General features: G+C 44.7%; 1 protein-coding gene across 1 annotated transcript in view; it reads right to left on the bottom strand.

Moving 5' to 3' along the window:
• HCN4 (hyperpolarization activated cyclic nucleotide-gated potassium channel 4) overlaps positions 1–16,454 on the bottom strand; it is a 107,712-nt gene that overhangs the window by 65,519 nt on the left and 25,739 nt on the right. Inside the window, 1 exon segment of the mRNA XM_010005893.1 lies at positions 11,373–11,796. Coding sequence (XP_010004195.1) covers positions 11,373–11,796 — 424 coding nt within the window.

The raw sequence follows: 16,454 nt of genomic DNA, 5'->3' as shown, positions 1-16,454 counted from the left end.
GTAGGGAAGATACTATTCCACTCCCCCACTGCTCCTATTTTTCAGGGAAGCTTTATAAATACAGTGAATTTAGAGGCAAGGTGTGCTGCATCCCTTTAGCACTGAAAGGGAGAAGCTTTCTCAGTGATGTGGTCATGTTGGCATGTCTTGTCTCCTCTAGGTACATCCTGCTACTTACATAAATCAGTTAGAGCTGGGCCCAGTAGATGGAACCAGTTTTGGGTGGTGCAGATGACAGGACGACTGGAAGTATTTCTCTGCTCAGGACCTTTCCTTGGTAATTGCTGCAGGGGCCTGACAAAGGACTTTGTCTGCACAAAGTTAGTAAGATTAACTACACAATTTCAGCTTAATTCATTGTAGCATCAGGAAAGATGCTACACTGTTGGGATAAAGTGGAATTTGTGGATGCTTGGGTGCTGCGTACTGGAGAGGAGTCTAATCAACCCTATTTGAGGGACAGTCTCTCCAAACTGGACTGCACGGATGCACAGCAAATCAAAAGGAATTAACACCCAGCAGTTTGCTGGGTGAAAAAACCACAGCTATATACATGAAAAAAAAACCAAACCTACCGAAAAACAAACACAGCTGCTGTGTCTTAACTGCTTTCCAACCCCTCCAGGGACTTGAGGAGGGGCAGGCCTGTCAGCTGCTTTAAGGGACATTATCCTCGCAGTTTCTTTACAGTGCTCACAAGGCAGCACTGCTGCTGCTTGTTTGATGCTTGTGACTGCCAGCGCAGAGAGAGGTTCTCTCAAAGTTCACCCTCCACAGGCTCCACCACCCGAGAGTGGAGCCAGACCTAACGTGATCCTACATGAGGCCAGACTCCCAGCTACTCCTTGGGTACAGCTCTGCACACCCCAGCACTGCACAGCATTTTGCAGAGTGACTTCCCCTCCCTGAGCTCTGCCCAGCATTGGTGCTCTCTCCTCTGCTAGCGTTACACCAAGTCCCTTCTTTTCCCATTTGTCCTCAGCCTTCTTCAGCTCCTGGCCAACACTTGACTCTATCCTTACCTCAAGATTGCCCCTCACACACATCTCCTTCTACTCCAAATCCACTTGCACACTGCCTAGACCGTCATCTTTTCTTGATGATCTATCCTGGCTGGATCCAAACTTGAGAAACTCATTCTCCAACCTTCTCCTTCTCTCCTAACCCTGAAGGATCAAAGACACTGAGTAACTGTGATACCATCCTCTTCTGTGCTCATCTACCTTGATCACCCTGAGTCAACAGGCCAAGGGAGAGGCTATTAGATACATCATAAGCCACATGAAACAATAGGGTGTGCTAAGATAAAGATATAGATGTACCATATTGGGATAGGGCTCTGTTTCTAGAGAAGAGTAGGAACAGTGTCACCCTAGCCCTTCGACAGAACCTGCCAAACAGTTCTTAGCAGAGAAGTATTTGTTTATGTCATATCTCAATGGGACTGCTCAGGGTCTGTGTCAAAGTAGATCTCAGGCCTAATGGCACCCCCAAAGCACGAAATCTGTGAGGTGACTACATTATCATCTTCATTTTATGAAAAGGAACATTGCAGGACTACAGACATGAGGTTTATCCTAAGCCCAGAAGGAAGCCAGAGGAATAATTCTGGTGTTTCAGTTTTCAGATCACATATTTCTTTTGCCAGCTGTCATGAAAGGCAGAATGTTTCCTGTGATCAGGCCCTCCCTGATTTCTGGTTTCTGGATGATAAATACTGGATGAGCAAATGGCAAAGATACAACCACCAGCGGTCCAGCAGGGACCTGCCTGCTGCCTGGCTCTGCCAAGGTAAACAGCCACCACTGCCATCTTAGACTTGCCAGGGAAAATAGTTTTGTCTTTAGATTAAAAAGTGAAAGCCCATAGTCTTGGTTCCCCTTTTCCTCCGTATATACACACACCTACCCTTGCATTTTGCCCTTGACCAACCGGATGGTGTAGAGAACCACTGAGGTGAGACCTGAGAGTGCTGCAAGGTGCAGGCTGCTCTGCAGGTGGCTCAGCTGAGCACTGCCCAGCGAGTCCCTGGGGCTGCATCGCACCCTCGGGCAGCGCTGCCGAGTCACACGGCCCCTGCTCAGGGAGGTGGGGGGAAGGGCTTGGGCTGCTCTGCTCTTTGGGACCTCTGTGCCGTCAAGCCACTAGGCAAAGCTTCACACAAGAGGTCTCAATGAAGAGTTCTTCTCAACTTCCATGATGAAACAACCCTGGGGCACTTGATCAGGAGCAGAGATACAAACGCCCTTTTCATCTTCTCGAACATCAGAGTCACAGCGGATAAGGTGGCAGCACAGTAAGCCTGGGCTGAAGATTTTGATTGAAAGGTTTTCTTCTTAGTCTGCAAGGATTTTGCATGTGTCACTACACTAAAATACCATGTGTGGTGCCACCCACTTCAGCAAGTGCCAGGGATAGGAGAGGCAGTGTATTAATCAACAGCAGGGCAATAACCCTCCTCTCTTTAATCTTATGGCAACACTCTTGTTGAGGAACTTCTGGAGAGACATTAGGCAGCTCACTGCTCTGGCAGCTGCTGTTCTGCAGGACTCCTTCCTCAGGAAGGGAGAAGACACAAAGCAGGAAGAGTTACCAAAATAGCCCTAACCATGTGGGAGTACAGAAGGTCAAAAAGATTGGAAAAGCAAAGGACAGGGGACACACGCTCCTTGGAGAGAAAAACTGGGGTGAAGACCAGCACTGTCAACAATGCTTTAGAATTCTTTCCCTGGTGAAGTGATGTTTGAATGAAATAAATAAAAAGGTTGTTGTAGTAAGGTCACAGATGTATTTCCAAGTCCTCTTCCAAAAAGGCAACAAGGAAAATTTTCCCATGTACTGCAAAGAGATTTCAGAAATATCTTCTGCTATAAGGTGGCTCTGGGAATGTGGAAACTGCCTTGCCCTTTCCTCTAGCCCTTGAGGTACGGAATGCTTAATCAAAACTGGGAGAGGCAGGAGTTAAAGTAGAAGAGGAAGCTTAAAAATACATATCCTTATGAGAGAAGCAAGAATAAAATGTCATCTCTCAGCTCTGAAAAAGTTACCACATTGATTTCTGTTTCATAAAAATGAGGTTAAGTTGAATGCATTAAGCTGGCAAACTGGATAATTGCATGTCCTGAAACTGTCTTCGAAACAGCTCTTTTCACAGCAGTGCTCAGAAAATAACTTCATCAATAAGGCTCTAGCCCATTAAACCTTTGCACCTCTCTGTGCCTTGCCGAGGAGTGAAGCTTGTCCTTCCCCAGAAAGACTTCTTCCTTTCACTTCAAACTACTGGGGAAAGTAAGGCTGTTCCGCATTGCATTAGCAGATTTCTGGGTAAAAAGAAAAGAGGGTGAAAACCAAACATGCTCTCAGGGGTGGAACTTTCCAGCTCCAGTTCCCCACACAGTGTGTTGCAAAGAGTCTTGCACTGTGGCTTGCAACCTCTTCCCAAGAGTAGAACTGAGAATTGCTCAGAGCCAAAACCTGACCTAGGGTTTTGCTGCCCTGTGGAAGAGTGTTCCTTCTTTCCCCAGCCACTCTGGCCAGGGTCAGGCCCTTCCAAACAGCTGAACCCTGGCACAGCCCTACCAGCAGGCCTTTCTGCAGGGCTGCCATCCCCTGTGCCCTCCCTCAGGGCACAGCACTCCATCCTAGTGAGCTTTGTCTGGGAGAGGGACGGGGGCTTCTGTTCTGCCTTGAGCTGAACAACACAACAGCACTTGCCATAGAGTGTTCCACTGACAGTGAGGTGTGTTGAGAACTGCTTGTTCTCTCCCACCAGACCTATTCATTTATTAGAATAAAATGGACTCAATAGGTACCCACTATCATGGGTTCCTCTCGTGACCAGTGGTGCCTCAGGGTGCCCACCAGTTTCAAAGGGGAAAACAAGCAAAGCAAACCAGACAGAAGAAACCGCACACATATCTAAAGAGCTGTTCAGACAGATTATTTTCCAGAATCTAAATCCTTAGTGACCCGTGTGAGTGGGGTATTTCTCTTCCTGCTAGAAGACTTTTCCTCTCCCTTTCACTCCAACTCCAGGAGGAGCAGTCAAGGTCCCCATCCAGCACTTCCCCTGGCCCAGTGACTGGCTCAGAGCACATGAGGATGCCTCTGTGGGGAGATGAAGTAACTGACTTCAGTCTCTCTTGGCAAAAAGCAACTCCATGCTGCTGTGCTCTTTCTTACACTCCAAAATCTTGTCTTCCTCCTCCACTAACCAGCCTGATTATTTTTTTTCCCATGGTCTTATTTGGACCTGGCTCCTGCTTCGTTTCCACCACTTACAGATTCATCACGTTCCTTTCCAACCCTGTCTTGCTAAATACAAAAAGTGAGGCACAGAAATGCTGTTTCCTTCAACTACCTCATTAAAGTTTTTCACTTGATATGAATGCAACCAATAGTGCCTTCCTGGAAGAAGCTTCAACAAGGGGAACAAGTAATTTGCTACCGCTTGCCAAGACTAATGTGCCTTAGACATGCTGGCCTTAAAGTACTGAGTTTGGCAGAATATGATTCCCATACTGCTAAAAGACAAAAACACATTTGGCACTGGATCAGCAACCCAAATGGTAACAGGAATCTCCTTCTGAATGGCTTCAAAAGCTGCACGGGCTGTTCCTAACATCAGCACTATATATATATATATGTACATCACATATGCACTGTATGATACATTGACACAAGGCTCAGTTCTGATTGTCCAAGGGCTGGAGAGGCTCTGCTCTTGAGCCAGGCTGGGAGAGTTGGGGTGTTCAGCCTGGAGAAGAGAAGGCTCCAGGGAGACCTTAGAGCACCTTCCAGTGCCTGAAGGGGCTCCAGGAAAGCTGGGGAGGAACTTTCTACCAGAGAGGGCAGTGGCAGGGCAAGGGGTGATGGGTTTTAACTAAAAGAGGGGAGATTTAGGTTAGACATCAGGAAGAAATTCTTCACTATGAGGGTAAGAAGGGGCTGGAACAGGTTGCCCAGGAAGGTTTTGGAAGTCCCATTCCTGGATGTGTTAAAGGCCAGGCTGGATGAGGCTTTGTGCAGCCTGGTCTAGTGGGAGGTGTCCCTGCTCACAGCAGGGGGAAGTTGGAACCTGCTGATCTTTAAGGGTTCCTTCCAACCTTCACCATTCTGTGATTCTATGATTCATGGGACTAAATCTTAGAAAACGACACGGATTGCAGGAGGAATCTCCTCATGCCAGACTCCAGCACTTCTCCTTTGAGGACCCTCTATTATTATTGTAACATAACAATACTTATAAAGCCTGCCAGAAACCCCCCTTCAGAAACAATGGGCTGAAGAAAAATGACAGGCAGCTGGCAAGATACAAGCATTGAGCTGCAGGCAGCTGGTGCTGGCAGAGAAATACAGAGACGTGAGCTCCCCAAGAGAAAGGCAAACTCCAGTAAAGGCTCCCAGTAAAGGGACACATAAGGAGCTGCCTGGCAGGAGTTTGAGGGAAGAGGAAAATGAAAGGCTGGAGCAGCAACCAGCTATCACAGTGATTAGGGATCATTAGAAGATCAGCCTGCCTCTTCTGAAAACCTTTATGATTCCATCCCAGCATAAAAGCCCAGATTGACAGCCCTTGTGACACAGAGAACCAAAAGCTGGGCACAGGCTGGACCCTCTTATTAACCAGCCTTACACCCTGGTCAGTGGGGACTTCACTTCAGATGTAAGAGGGAATTTAACCCTAGTGCTGCTGCTACAGGGAGCCTGAAGCTAAGCAGGGCCAGTCCCCCAAGTTATTTTGTTACACAAGAACGTGTCTGCTAAGAACAGATCAGAGAAAAAACATCCATGAGATGGTGAATGACTTCCACTTGCTACAAGCTGGATCTGAGCTACTGACCTAGAGACAAATGGCGCCGTGCCCTAGTCCCAACCCCTCAAGCCATCTTTTCCCCCTATGATACCATCCTGTTGACAGAAGACACACAAAGCACTGCCAGAAGGTGACTGTAAAAAAAATAAAAGGATTCTTCCTTTTTATAGCAACTTCTGTAGCTGCACAGCTATTCAAATATTTGCCTGGCTCCTTATAATTCATTATAACCCATTTTTTATTATATTCCCTTTGAAACTGTATTCCCATTGCCCAGGTGGGAAGCTTAATTTGCATTATAGCAGTAGAACTAACTGATAAAGGCAAGCAACACCCAAATATTTTCATGGGTTTCTTTCTCCTGAAAGGTAAAGACGGCACAGGGCAGGGGATGGGTCACTAACTGCCCATGGGCAAGTGAGGGAAAATGCAATGTCTGTACAGAAATGGAGACCATTTGCTTCCTTCTGCTGTCTGTCTTTCCTCCGCAAGGGTGTTGTGCTGCCCAAGTGAAAACAGTTCAATGTAAAAGGTTGTGCTAAAATCTTGAACAACCTTCTGCTAATATGTCAACAACAGTTTTTTCTGCCACCAATTTCAGTGCAGCCAGGATTTTCTCTAAAAGGAGAAGATGCTGGAATTTTGGGTTACTTCGTGCAGTGAGAATGCAAATTACTCTAAGTTGCATTATGGTTCTAATAAGCTCTTGTAATAGCATTAAGGACAAACACTCGATAATGCTGCCTTCAGAAATGAGGTAAAGCAAATTTAGGAAGAAATCCAGCCCATTCTCCCCCTTCCTGCCACATTATCAGTGTTTGTGGAGTCTGATTTTACTCAAGGGTGGCCAGAGGTTTTAATGAGTTACTCTCATGGGCTTGCCTTGCTATTTAACACGACAGAATTGCAAATCATATCGATAAAAAATCTGCTAAGCTATTTTGAACTGCTCATGGAATGGGACCCTGCTGTGCTACTTGAAAACAATCATTTTGCCCAGCTCCTCCCCTCTCAGGATCCAGTTATGCATTTGGCCTAACATTACATCCCCCAGGCCACTAGCCACAATATTTTAATTTAATTTAAGGGAGGCTACAAATAGGTCAGAGGAAACTAAGGGACTTAGCTGTTCAAATCAAAATGAAAATCATCTGGGAGCCATATTCTTATAGTCTTTGGAAGCTCTCTCCTAGTCCTTCTGCATAGGTCCTCTAGGTTTTGAATCAGTTTTCTGCATATCTCTGAATCTCCTTAAAGCAATGTCATTTTTTCCAATGATGTAATCTGTGGCCAGTAGAAGACCTGAGAAGATGCATTCCCTCCATTCCAAAACATCTATCTAATATGGAAAATCAAGGGGGAAAAAAAAAAAAAGGACAGCTTTCAGGAAAATATTGAAGTTTTCACTGATGCAATAGTTTGAAAATCACCAAATTGTCCTTCATGTTTAGCTGCCAAATTGAAAACTGTCCATTTTTTTCCAACAAAAATCTGAACAAATCCTCTCATGATAATCTTATCATTATGAGATATATCAAAACCAGTTAGTTCCTTTCCTTCCCATCATAATCCCTTACATAAATTCAGAAATCAAAATCTTTTGGTTATCTAAGCCTATGTGCTATTTGGAAACCAATTTATAGGAGTAGGATTTAACTGTTGTCCCAACAAATGTTCCTTGTTCCTAAGTCAAAACAATTTAATCTGAAATATAGGTTACTGCATCCTGGCATCAAACACAGGGGTAGGTGCTGTGCATAAAATAGGGAAAGCTCAGCAAATTGCTCCTAGGGAAAAAACTAACCAATTTTTCCTATTAAAACCTAAAGGGTTTATTTTTTATTTGTTTAACACTCAAAATTTGCACTGCACTGATTCATTTTGATTTGGTGTATAAGTTACATGTTGTTATTCTGTTTTTATTCTTTCTGCTGTGTGACCTTGGGATAAGGTTTGTAGGATGCTGATGTAGAGTCTGCTTTGACTCCAGAGAATTTCCGAAATTCCCTGAAGAATTTCTCAGACAACTGTGTGAAGGTCCCTGGCTCTCTGAGTGACAATGTGCCTCCATGTTCACCACAGGCCACCCCAGACATTCTGAGGAGCTGCTGGAGTAGTTCAAAGGCTGAGATGATGAGTGTTGCCCAGGAATGACCAAGGCATGACTGGAGTGCCCATGTTGGTTCTAATCTGGCAGTACAGCTCAGTCATAGACCTGCATCTCTGTTTCTGGACTTGGTAACTGCCAGATACTGGAGTTTGTAACGATATTCAGGCAAGCTAAGCTCCAGCCAGTGTGAGTATGCCTTCCTACATTGCAATCAAGGTTCCTGCTGCAGGGTAGATATGGCACACACTTCAAAAATACTCTATTTATATTCTTACCTACTGGTAAATACATTCGTTGGACCACTCATGCAAAATGGATAATGCAAATGAAACTGCTACATTTGGAATTAAGCTTATTTTTGTACTCCAGTGAACATGACTGTATTAGATTGTTTTGGTGGGTTTTTTTCCTTTTCTTTTTCCTTTAGGGTGTTTGCCCTGCTATAGTCCCCAAAGCACTTGTTTCAGATCTAGGGGAGGATATCAGAGTAGTCTGCTGCTGAGCCAGAATGGTGCAGGCACTTCAAACCACCGGCTGTCAAGCCCACAGACTCATGACTAGCATTGATCTGGAACTGATGAGTGGCTGGCTGTTTTACAGCATTGCAGCCTTAGAGAAGGCTGCTTTCTCCTCTCTGCAGGGTGAGTGATAAATTCATGCAGAGCATGGTCAATTGCAGGGGAGGAAACGGAGAGGTTCACTGAACTCGGAAGTGACCGCTTACCCTGTACTCAGCCCAACTTACACTAATGCATTGATGTCATGTTCATATAGGAGGCAGGGTAAGTAGATTGACATGTCTGTGTATACTGTATCCCTCTCTCCTTCTCAAACAGAACCCAGAGTCTCAGCAGTACCATAAGCAAGTAGTGAAATTTCTGGTGGCGGCAGCGATGGCTCCATCACCAGTCCCTGCCAGGGCTCAGCAGAGGTGAGCAGGACACCCTGTGCAGACCCAGCACAGCACAATTCCTGCCTGACCAGCCCACCCACCTCTGGGAACTGCCCCTCACACAGCCTTGGAATCTGCACAAAGACTCTCCTCCAGGGAACCAGCATGCCCTACTCTCAAGCCTTTTTCAGTTTATCTAGTCATACACAAAAAAACTCTATGAGAGAAAGGTGCTACCTAGCCGATGAAGCACAGAGTGGGATAGTAGAAGGAAGCAAAGGAGAACAGAATCCTTCAGTAGCCCCCTCTCCCAACACCCTTCCTCTTTCTTTAACTTTGCACAGCAACCAGCCCCTTGTGGACACCCACTCTAGTCCAACACTGCTCCATCTTAGACGAATTAACACTTCTGGATCACCACTGCTGATCTGTGCACCAAGGAAAGATTAATGTGACCTTTCAGAACTGAATGCTCTGTAAGCACTTCAGAGTAAGAGGAAGAAGGAACTGCCAATGTGGCTCCAAGGAGCACGACCACTTACTCCTACACAAGCAGGAAGAAGCTCTTTGCTTCCCTGTCTCCTTGTCACTTTGTAGCATGTGCTGCACCAATTATGGGGATCACCCCTTCTCTCTGCTTCCCTCCCTCATTGGAGAAGGTGCAAAACCTCATGCTCTCACCAGCAAACTGCTGCTTGGGTCGAGCCCTCTTTGAAAAAAAGACTATCATGTTTGCTTGCTGGGCTCTGCAGTGCATAACAGAGTCTGCATTGCAGTCTCAAACTGCAATCCAACACCATCTGTCCCTTCCACTTGTAGCACTGCATCACCCCAGGGAGTCTGTTCTTCAGGGGGGATCCAGAGAGCCCTGGCTGGGCTTTCCCCTGTACCCATGACAGCCAGCAAAAGGGCAAAATGTCCTTCTGATTTGTATGACAAGACTGAAACTAGAAATGGCTGCTCAGTGAAACTGTGTGAGAAACCAGGCAGGGAAAGAAAAGGCGCTGATTTGCTTTCATTTCATTATTTTTTACAACAAATTCAGTACAATGAACAGCAAATATACTTAAATCCTCGTCAGGCACCTTGGGGGAAGGAAGACAAGGAGCAGACACAAGCAAGCACAGAGCTCTGCACTGCTGTGGCTACATGGAAATCTGTCTGAAGGAGCTACTTTAACAACTGCCCAAGCTACCAACTCACCTTTCCAGAGTGTTCTCAGATTGGAGGGCAGAGCAGCAACACAACCAAGGGGAAAGACAACAAACCTGGAGATATTTCATAGCTCTGCTCAGTCTCTGCCTTACTGAGTCACACCAGGGAAGACACTTTGGCTTTATTTATCCCTAGCCCTCCATGCACTTTCCGCCAGCCTGTGCTATGAAGCAAATTAACCCAGTAGTGAATTCTTCAGAGCTGCAGCCACCTCTCCCTATCCACCCGTACAGCACCTTGCACAATGTCATCCCAACCTGCAACCAGGCATGACACTCCGCTCTAAGTGAAGCATCCACAAATTCTAACACTACAAAGGTGAAGCCTGAAATTTGTAAGGTTTGCCCCAGTGCTTTCCCTCTGAGTCTGTGACGCTGGGAGGAAATGGTTCAGCTCTATCATGAATTAGTGTACTGACAGCTCAGTACAATCTAGCCATGACTTGCATGACTGCTTTCCCTTCACATTCCCAGGAGCACACTTTGCATTAGATCATGTTCTGCATCAGGCTCTGCTCCAAAGCAGAGGAGAAAGTATGGGGAGGGAGAAGAAATTGCCTTGACCAGCTTTCCTTGCCCTGAAAATACGTTCCTGACGTGTGGAGAAAGCTGCAGGGAGCTTTCTCTCTGCTTTAGAGAGCACAGAAGCAAGAAAAAACCCCCTGATTTTCAAGCTATTTATAAGGCTGTGGTTTCACTCACATTAGGCCTGACAACTCAACAAGGAGTAGTGGGGCTCTTGCTTTTCACCAGACCATTATGTCTTTAAACAGACACTGTCTGCAGATTGCTCTTTTTACCTCTTCCCCTCAACATAACGCCAGAGAATTTACAAAGCAAGAAGATTATAAATACATCACCAACCCATGTATTCAAGAGATAAGCGTGTAAAAGTTTATGATCCTTGAGTAAGCAAAAGGTTCTGCAAATCATGTCTCTAGACCTTTCCTCTGAGCTGGTTTTGGAACTTTTGGGGCTCTGAGAGGGTGAGACCTTGTTGTCTGGCTAACTGTTCCACTCACATGCAGCTCTACAACTACATACTTCTGCAGGGGCTCCACCTGTACTTACTCTTCTCCCAGCCCACACATCATCTCCACAGATTATACATATTGTGATCATGAAGAAGACAGCACAGTCTCAAGTGACAAAGCACCAATACACTGCAGGCCCTCTCGGGAACCTGCTAGAAGCAAAGCATGAGACTCAAGACACAATTCTTTAGCATTCACACTGGAATAAAGTAGGAGAATGGGCAGTCAAAGAAAGCACTTCTGTGTAATATGAGCACATAAGTAGAGAAAAGATTTAGGATGCAAGTGCATCCCAGGCTCTGCTCACCTCCTCCCACTGATGAATGTAGCGTATAAGCCGGGAGAGCCGCAGCAGGCGCAGCAGGCTGAGGATCTTGGTGAAGCGCACGATGCGCAGCGCCCGGGCTGTCTTGTACACCTCAGAATCAATTCGGGTTTCAACAATCAAGAAGATATAGTCCACGGGGATGGAGGAGATAAAATCCACCACAAACCAGCTCTTCAGGTACTTCATCTTGATCCTCTGTGGGTCTAGGATAATCTCTGTGTTGTCCTCCACCACAATGCCTGTTCGGAAGTTGAGGACAAGGTCGATGAGGAAGAACGTGTCCGAAACCACATTGAAGACAATCCATGGAGTAGTGTTTTCATCCTTGAAGAAAGTGATGCCCACGGGTATGATGATCAGGTTTCCTACCATTAGGAGCAGCATGGTCAGATCCCAATAAAACCTGGACAGTAAGACAGAGACGTGTGAGATCAGCTATGGGGTGGGAGAACAGGGAGCCCGAGTCAAAATAACTAGTGTGCTTTATACATCTCTACTGTTACTCATTCCCTGTGCTCTGCTTGTGTGCCTGATGTACTTAGTGTGCACAAGCTGCTAATTAAGCACTTATCATAGGAATGCTCTTCTGGCTTAGAGGGTTCAGAAAAGAATTGAGTGCATGGCTGGATATGCCCACTTGAAAACTTACACTGGGACTTCATGGCCACCCAAGAATAGACTGACATACTTGCAGTTATGACAGGGACTGTTTAGGTAAAGAAAGAGAACAGGTATTTGGAAGGCTTGAGTTTATATGCCCATAAAGCCATCTGGGGTTAAAATCATCAGGCTTGCTCCTACTGTCTGATCCTGCTTTAGAAGCAGTTAGCACTGATAGCATTGGGATCAGGATAGAACTGGAGACCATGCTGTTACCTGCAGTGTTCAGTTTAGATTTCTTCCTGAGCTAAGCTTATGCTAAGCCTGGACTTTAGGAGTTTAGCTCATGACTCCTGTGTTGTACAGAAATAATAAAGCTTGGAGGCAGGTGCCTGGAAAGATGTATTTAATCTCTAAAGTAAGCAAGGACAACATTTAACTATTGTTCCATGAAACAGTCTCCAAGCTTATCTTCACTTTAGTGGCAAGTCAGTGTTACCCAGTGGGCCTTACAACAACATTAATTTTTGGTTTTGAAGGCACACAGTCTGGATACAGTTCCTAATTTATTTGTTTGGGATTTTTAAAGATTTTCCCCAGCTATTAGTGAAAGAGATACACAATCACACAATGCTGCTGCAACTCACTCCAGAGGAGGACTAAAAACTTTTCTGGGACTTATATTTTGTTGAGAAGTCTCACCAAGTTGCTGCACTTGTCACAGCAACTGAGCAGAACACAGGGAGCAAACTGATTATCAGGCTCGGTTGCTTAAATCTGAAGATGCAACATTCAGAAAGCTGCAGTGGCTCCCCCAGTCAGTCACACAGATTAGCATGGTGTTTATATTCTTCTTAATCTCTTCAGTACTGAAAAAGCCTAACTTCCTCAACTATGAAAAAAGAGCCAGCAAGTTAACATAAGGGAGTGAACTGAGGCTTCCTTTACACCAGACATCTCAATAGCAGTGAAGTCAACAGAGTCACGCTGGATTTACAATGATGTAACGAAGGGTTTGCTGAAGAAGGACATTTAACTATTGTTCCATGAAACAGTCTCCAAGAAGCACAGTCTCCAAGAAGCTTATCTTCACTTTAGTGGCAAGTCAGTGTTACCCAGTGGGCCTTACAACAACATTAATTTTTGGTTTTGAAGGCACACAGTCTGGATACAGTTCCTAATTTATTTGTTTGGGATTTTTAAAGATTTTCCCCAGCTATTAGTGAAAGAGATACACAATCACACAATGCTGCTGCAACTCACTCCAGAGGAGGACTAAAAACTTTTCTGGGACTTATATTTTGTTGAGAAGTCTCACCAAGTTGCTGCACTTGTCACAGCAACTGAGCAGAACACAGGGAGCAAACTGATTATCAGGCTCAGTTGCTTAAACCTGAAGATGCAACATTCAGAAAGCTGCAGTGGCTCTCCCAGTCAGTCACACAGATTAGCATGGTGTTTATATTCTTCTTAATCTCTTCAGTACTGAAAAAGCCTAACTTCCTCAACTATGAAAAAAGAGCCAGCAAGTTAACATAAGGGAGTGAACTGAGGCTTCCTTTACACCAGACATCTCAATAGCAGTGAAGTCAACAGAGTCACGCTGGATTTACAATGATGTAACGAAGGGTTTGCTGAAGAAGGACACACACATGCTGCTTCTTTGTCTGATTAGAGTTTTAGAAGAGATAGATTTGCCTTCCAGATCGTCAAGATCTGGCTTTGGTAAGAGTTGGTGAGCTCAAGCCTGGGCCTTGGACTTACTGAGCTGCTAAAGAACAGTATCACTACAGTGAGGCAACTGCACTGATTTGTTAAACTCTTAGCAGGAAAACAAAAAGGGTAGAATGTGCCTTAAAAGCCTTCTCTGTATAGATTCTCTCTCCCTGTTAAGAACATAACACTTTAAATCACCTAAAAGGCATATTTAAGACCCCAGCTCTTACGCATATACAGGCAGGGTCACAAACCAGCAGCACACAGGCAATTCTCTGAAACATTCAGCAGAGGCTGATGGGAACTGACCTCAGTATGAACAAAGTTATCCACTAACAAGGTTTCTAAAAATGCCACCGTCTCTTTCCTGCTCTCAAGGTGCCATGCCCCTGCAGGCAAAGTAGCATGCAATCCTTCACCTAGTATTAAGGTACAGCTGGTGCTGCGAAATGCTCAGCAATGAGATCTGTGCATATGCTTCTAAGAGCAAGGCCGTGTCACACAGGAATATCCATTAATGCTGTATAAATAAATCCATGTTGTGGTCTTCCTTATTAAGGGCCTGAGATGATGCTGCAGCTTTCCTAGCCAATTAATCTAAATAATCGCACAATAGCAGGAAGTCTGAAAGCAGCATGTCTGTTATTACCAAAAATAAATAACCTCCCAACCATCATTCATTTGCCTTGGGGGATACAGAAGGAGATATGCACAAAGAAAATGATTTTTCCTAAGTTTCAAATTAATGGCATGAGGAAGACATGGCCAGACATGCAGAGATGTTAAGGTAAGTGGCTTTCTTCAGAGATCTTCAGATTTTTCTGCCTGTTATTTCTCTGCTGCTTGGTGATTTCAGTACTTAGCAGGAACTGGGGACAATGACAACACTGACTAAGATAGCTCACAGTTTAAGTAGGATGTTTTCCACACATGCAACCCCAGAAAAATGCTTTCTGAGTGTGACACTTGCTGCTACCCCAGTCTCTTACAGTTGTAACTGGTCATATTACAGTCGGCTGTCCTGCACCCTGATGTGCAGCATTTCTTGTTACACCAGTTCCAAGGTCTTCAGACTTGCTTCCCATATGCTCTTCAATCCCTGTCTGCTATTACTGCTGAATGTTCAACAGAGAACCATGGTTCACAATGTGGACAGGCAAAGATCAAGCGCTTAAACTCATTACATGTGTTTCTTAAACCACGGTTCTCCTCAAGGGTGTACTTGTGACTCAAAATGATTGTCACAGGCTCCCCTCGGTTCAGACCTTTAAAGCCATGGCTTACCAAACACAGAAAATCAACTTTTGTATCCAATGCATCCCTGCTAATAAAAGACTATCCATGGTGTCAGGGAGGAGTTAACCTTTGAACTCTATGAAGGAGGCAGAAAAGGCTGAAAACCACCAATAATTTGGTCTGCACAAAAATTCTAGCACAGGAAATTCAACTGCTTTTACCATGTAAATGGCTAACATTTAACTATTAAGATTCCACTGCTCCTGTACATTTTAATTGTACCCACATAGGATGTATGACATGCTCAGGGTGGCATAACTGGATTTACACTGAATAAACTATCAGGGATGGCAACACCTCAGACATCTAATATCATCCATGTGTCATTTTGTGTTTACACTGAAGAAGATCTTTTCACTCCCTGTAAATTATTGACCAGAGTGACGAATGGTGCATGTGATGTATGTAAGGGCAACACCACCTATTAATAACCCATGTTTTCTGTATTTCTGGTGTTCCTTTCACCGAGGGATTCCACAGAATTGACAGTGATGAAATTGGCTTTGCTGCACCCATGAGAGGCAGACAGAGTTATTATTCCTGTCTTGCAGATGGAGAAGCTGCATGGCAAAATTAAGAGAATGGGATTTGTCCACAGAAGTCTGAGGCTAAACAAGGGTTAGGACCTGAATTTGATTCTTGAGTCTCATCAGTTGTGAAGCTATTGATAGGTTTGAAAAAGCATTTAAAAGCGACGCATCTCCTGGACATCTTCCTCTGATCAGAGGACATCTGTCTTCCTCTCTCTTCCTCTTCTCAAAATCCAACATAAAAAAATAATAAATACAAATGTATTGTTTTATTATAGTTGACTCAGCATGACTGCAAAGCTCAGAGCCCAGGGGACAGCCAGCGCTATGTAAACCAGATGTTTGATGCAAACATACCTGGTTTTATACTACATCCTACTCTATGCACGCTTCTTAGGGCTGAAAATCGCATTTGAACATGCACAGCTACCTCTGATCTTTTAATTCCTAATATATTATTTAGTTGTAACAGAACACGCCTGAGAATTAGCGTGGTGAAGACACTCCAAGAATATACACTCTTCAAGCACAGTTGGTGTCACTCAGTTGATGTGATAGTGTGTACACTTTGTAGGTATTAGCTTGTGGTTTTTGACCAAGAAGTTAGATAATCCTTCCATTCTGCCTACTGCATAATTTAACAGCAGGCTGGGAATATTGCTTTCGGATGTCGTTTTTAAAATTAAACAAACCTTGATTTTTCAAAACTATTCCATGATGCAGTGTAACCAATCACAGCATGTCAGTTCAGGAAGGACTGGGACCAAAATTACTGAATTGCAAAAGTTAGCCCGGTCAGCATCACTGTGTCAGTCTGGCACCCAAAGTCTGCCCCTGACAGGGGCACATCTGGGGCCTCAACTTCTGCTCTTGTTCTGTAGTGTTTCCGCTGTCAGGGGAAAATAGACTTGAGGAATCT

The sequence above is a fragment of the Chaetura pelagica genome, unplaced genomic scaffold (genome assembly GCF_000747805.2).
Source record: "Chaetura pelagica isolate M959 unplaced genomic scaffold, ChaPel_1.0 scaffold369, whole genome shotgun sequence".
Lineage (NCBI taxonomy): Eukaryota > Metazoa > Chordata > Aves > Apodiformes > Apodidae > Chaetura > Chaetura pelagica.
Note: the sequence above shows the minus strand (reverse complement) of the source record. Positions and strands in the feature narration are given on the sequence as shown.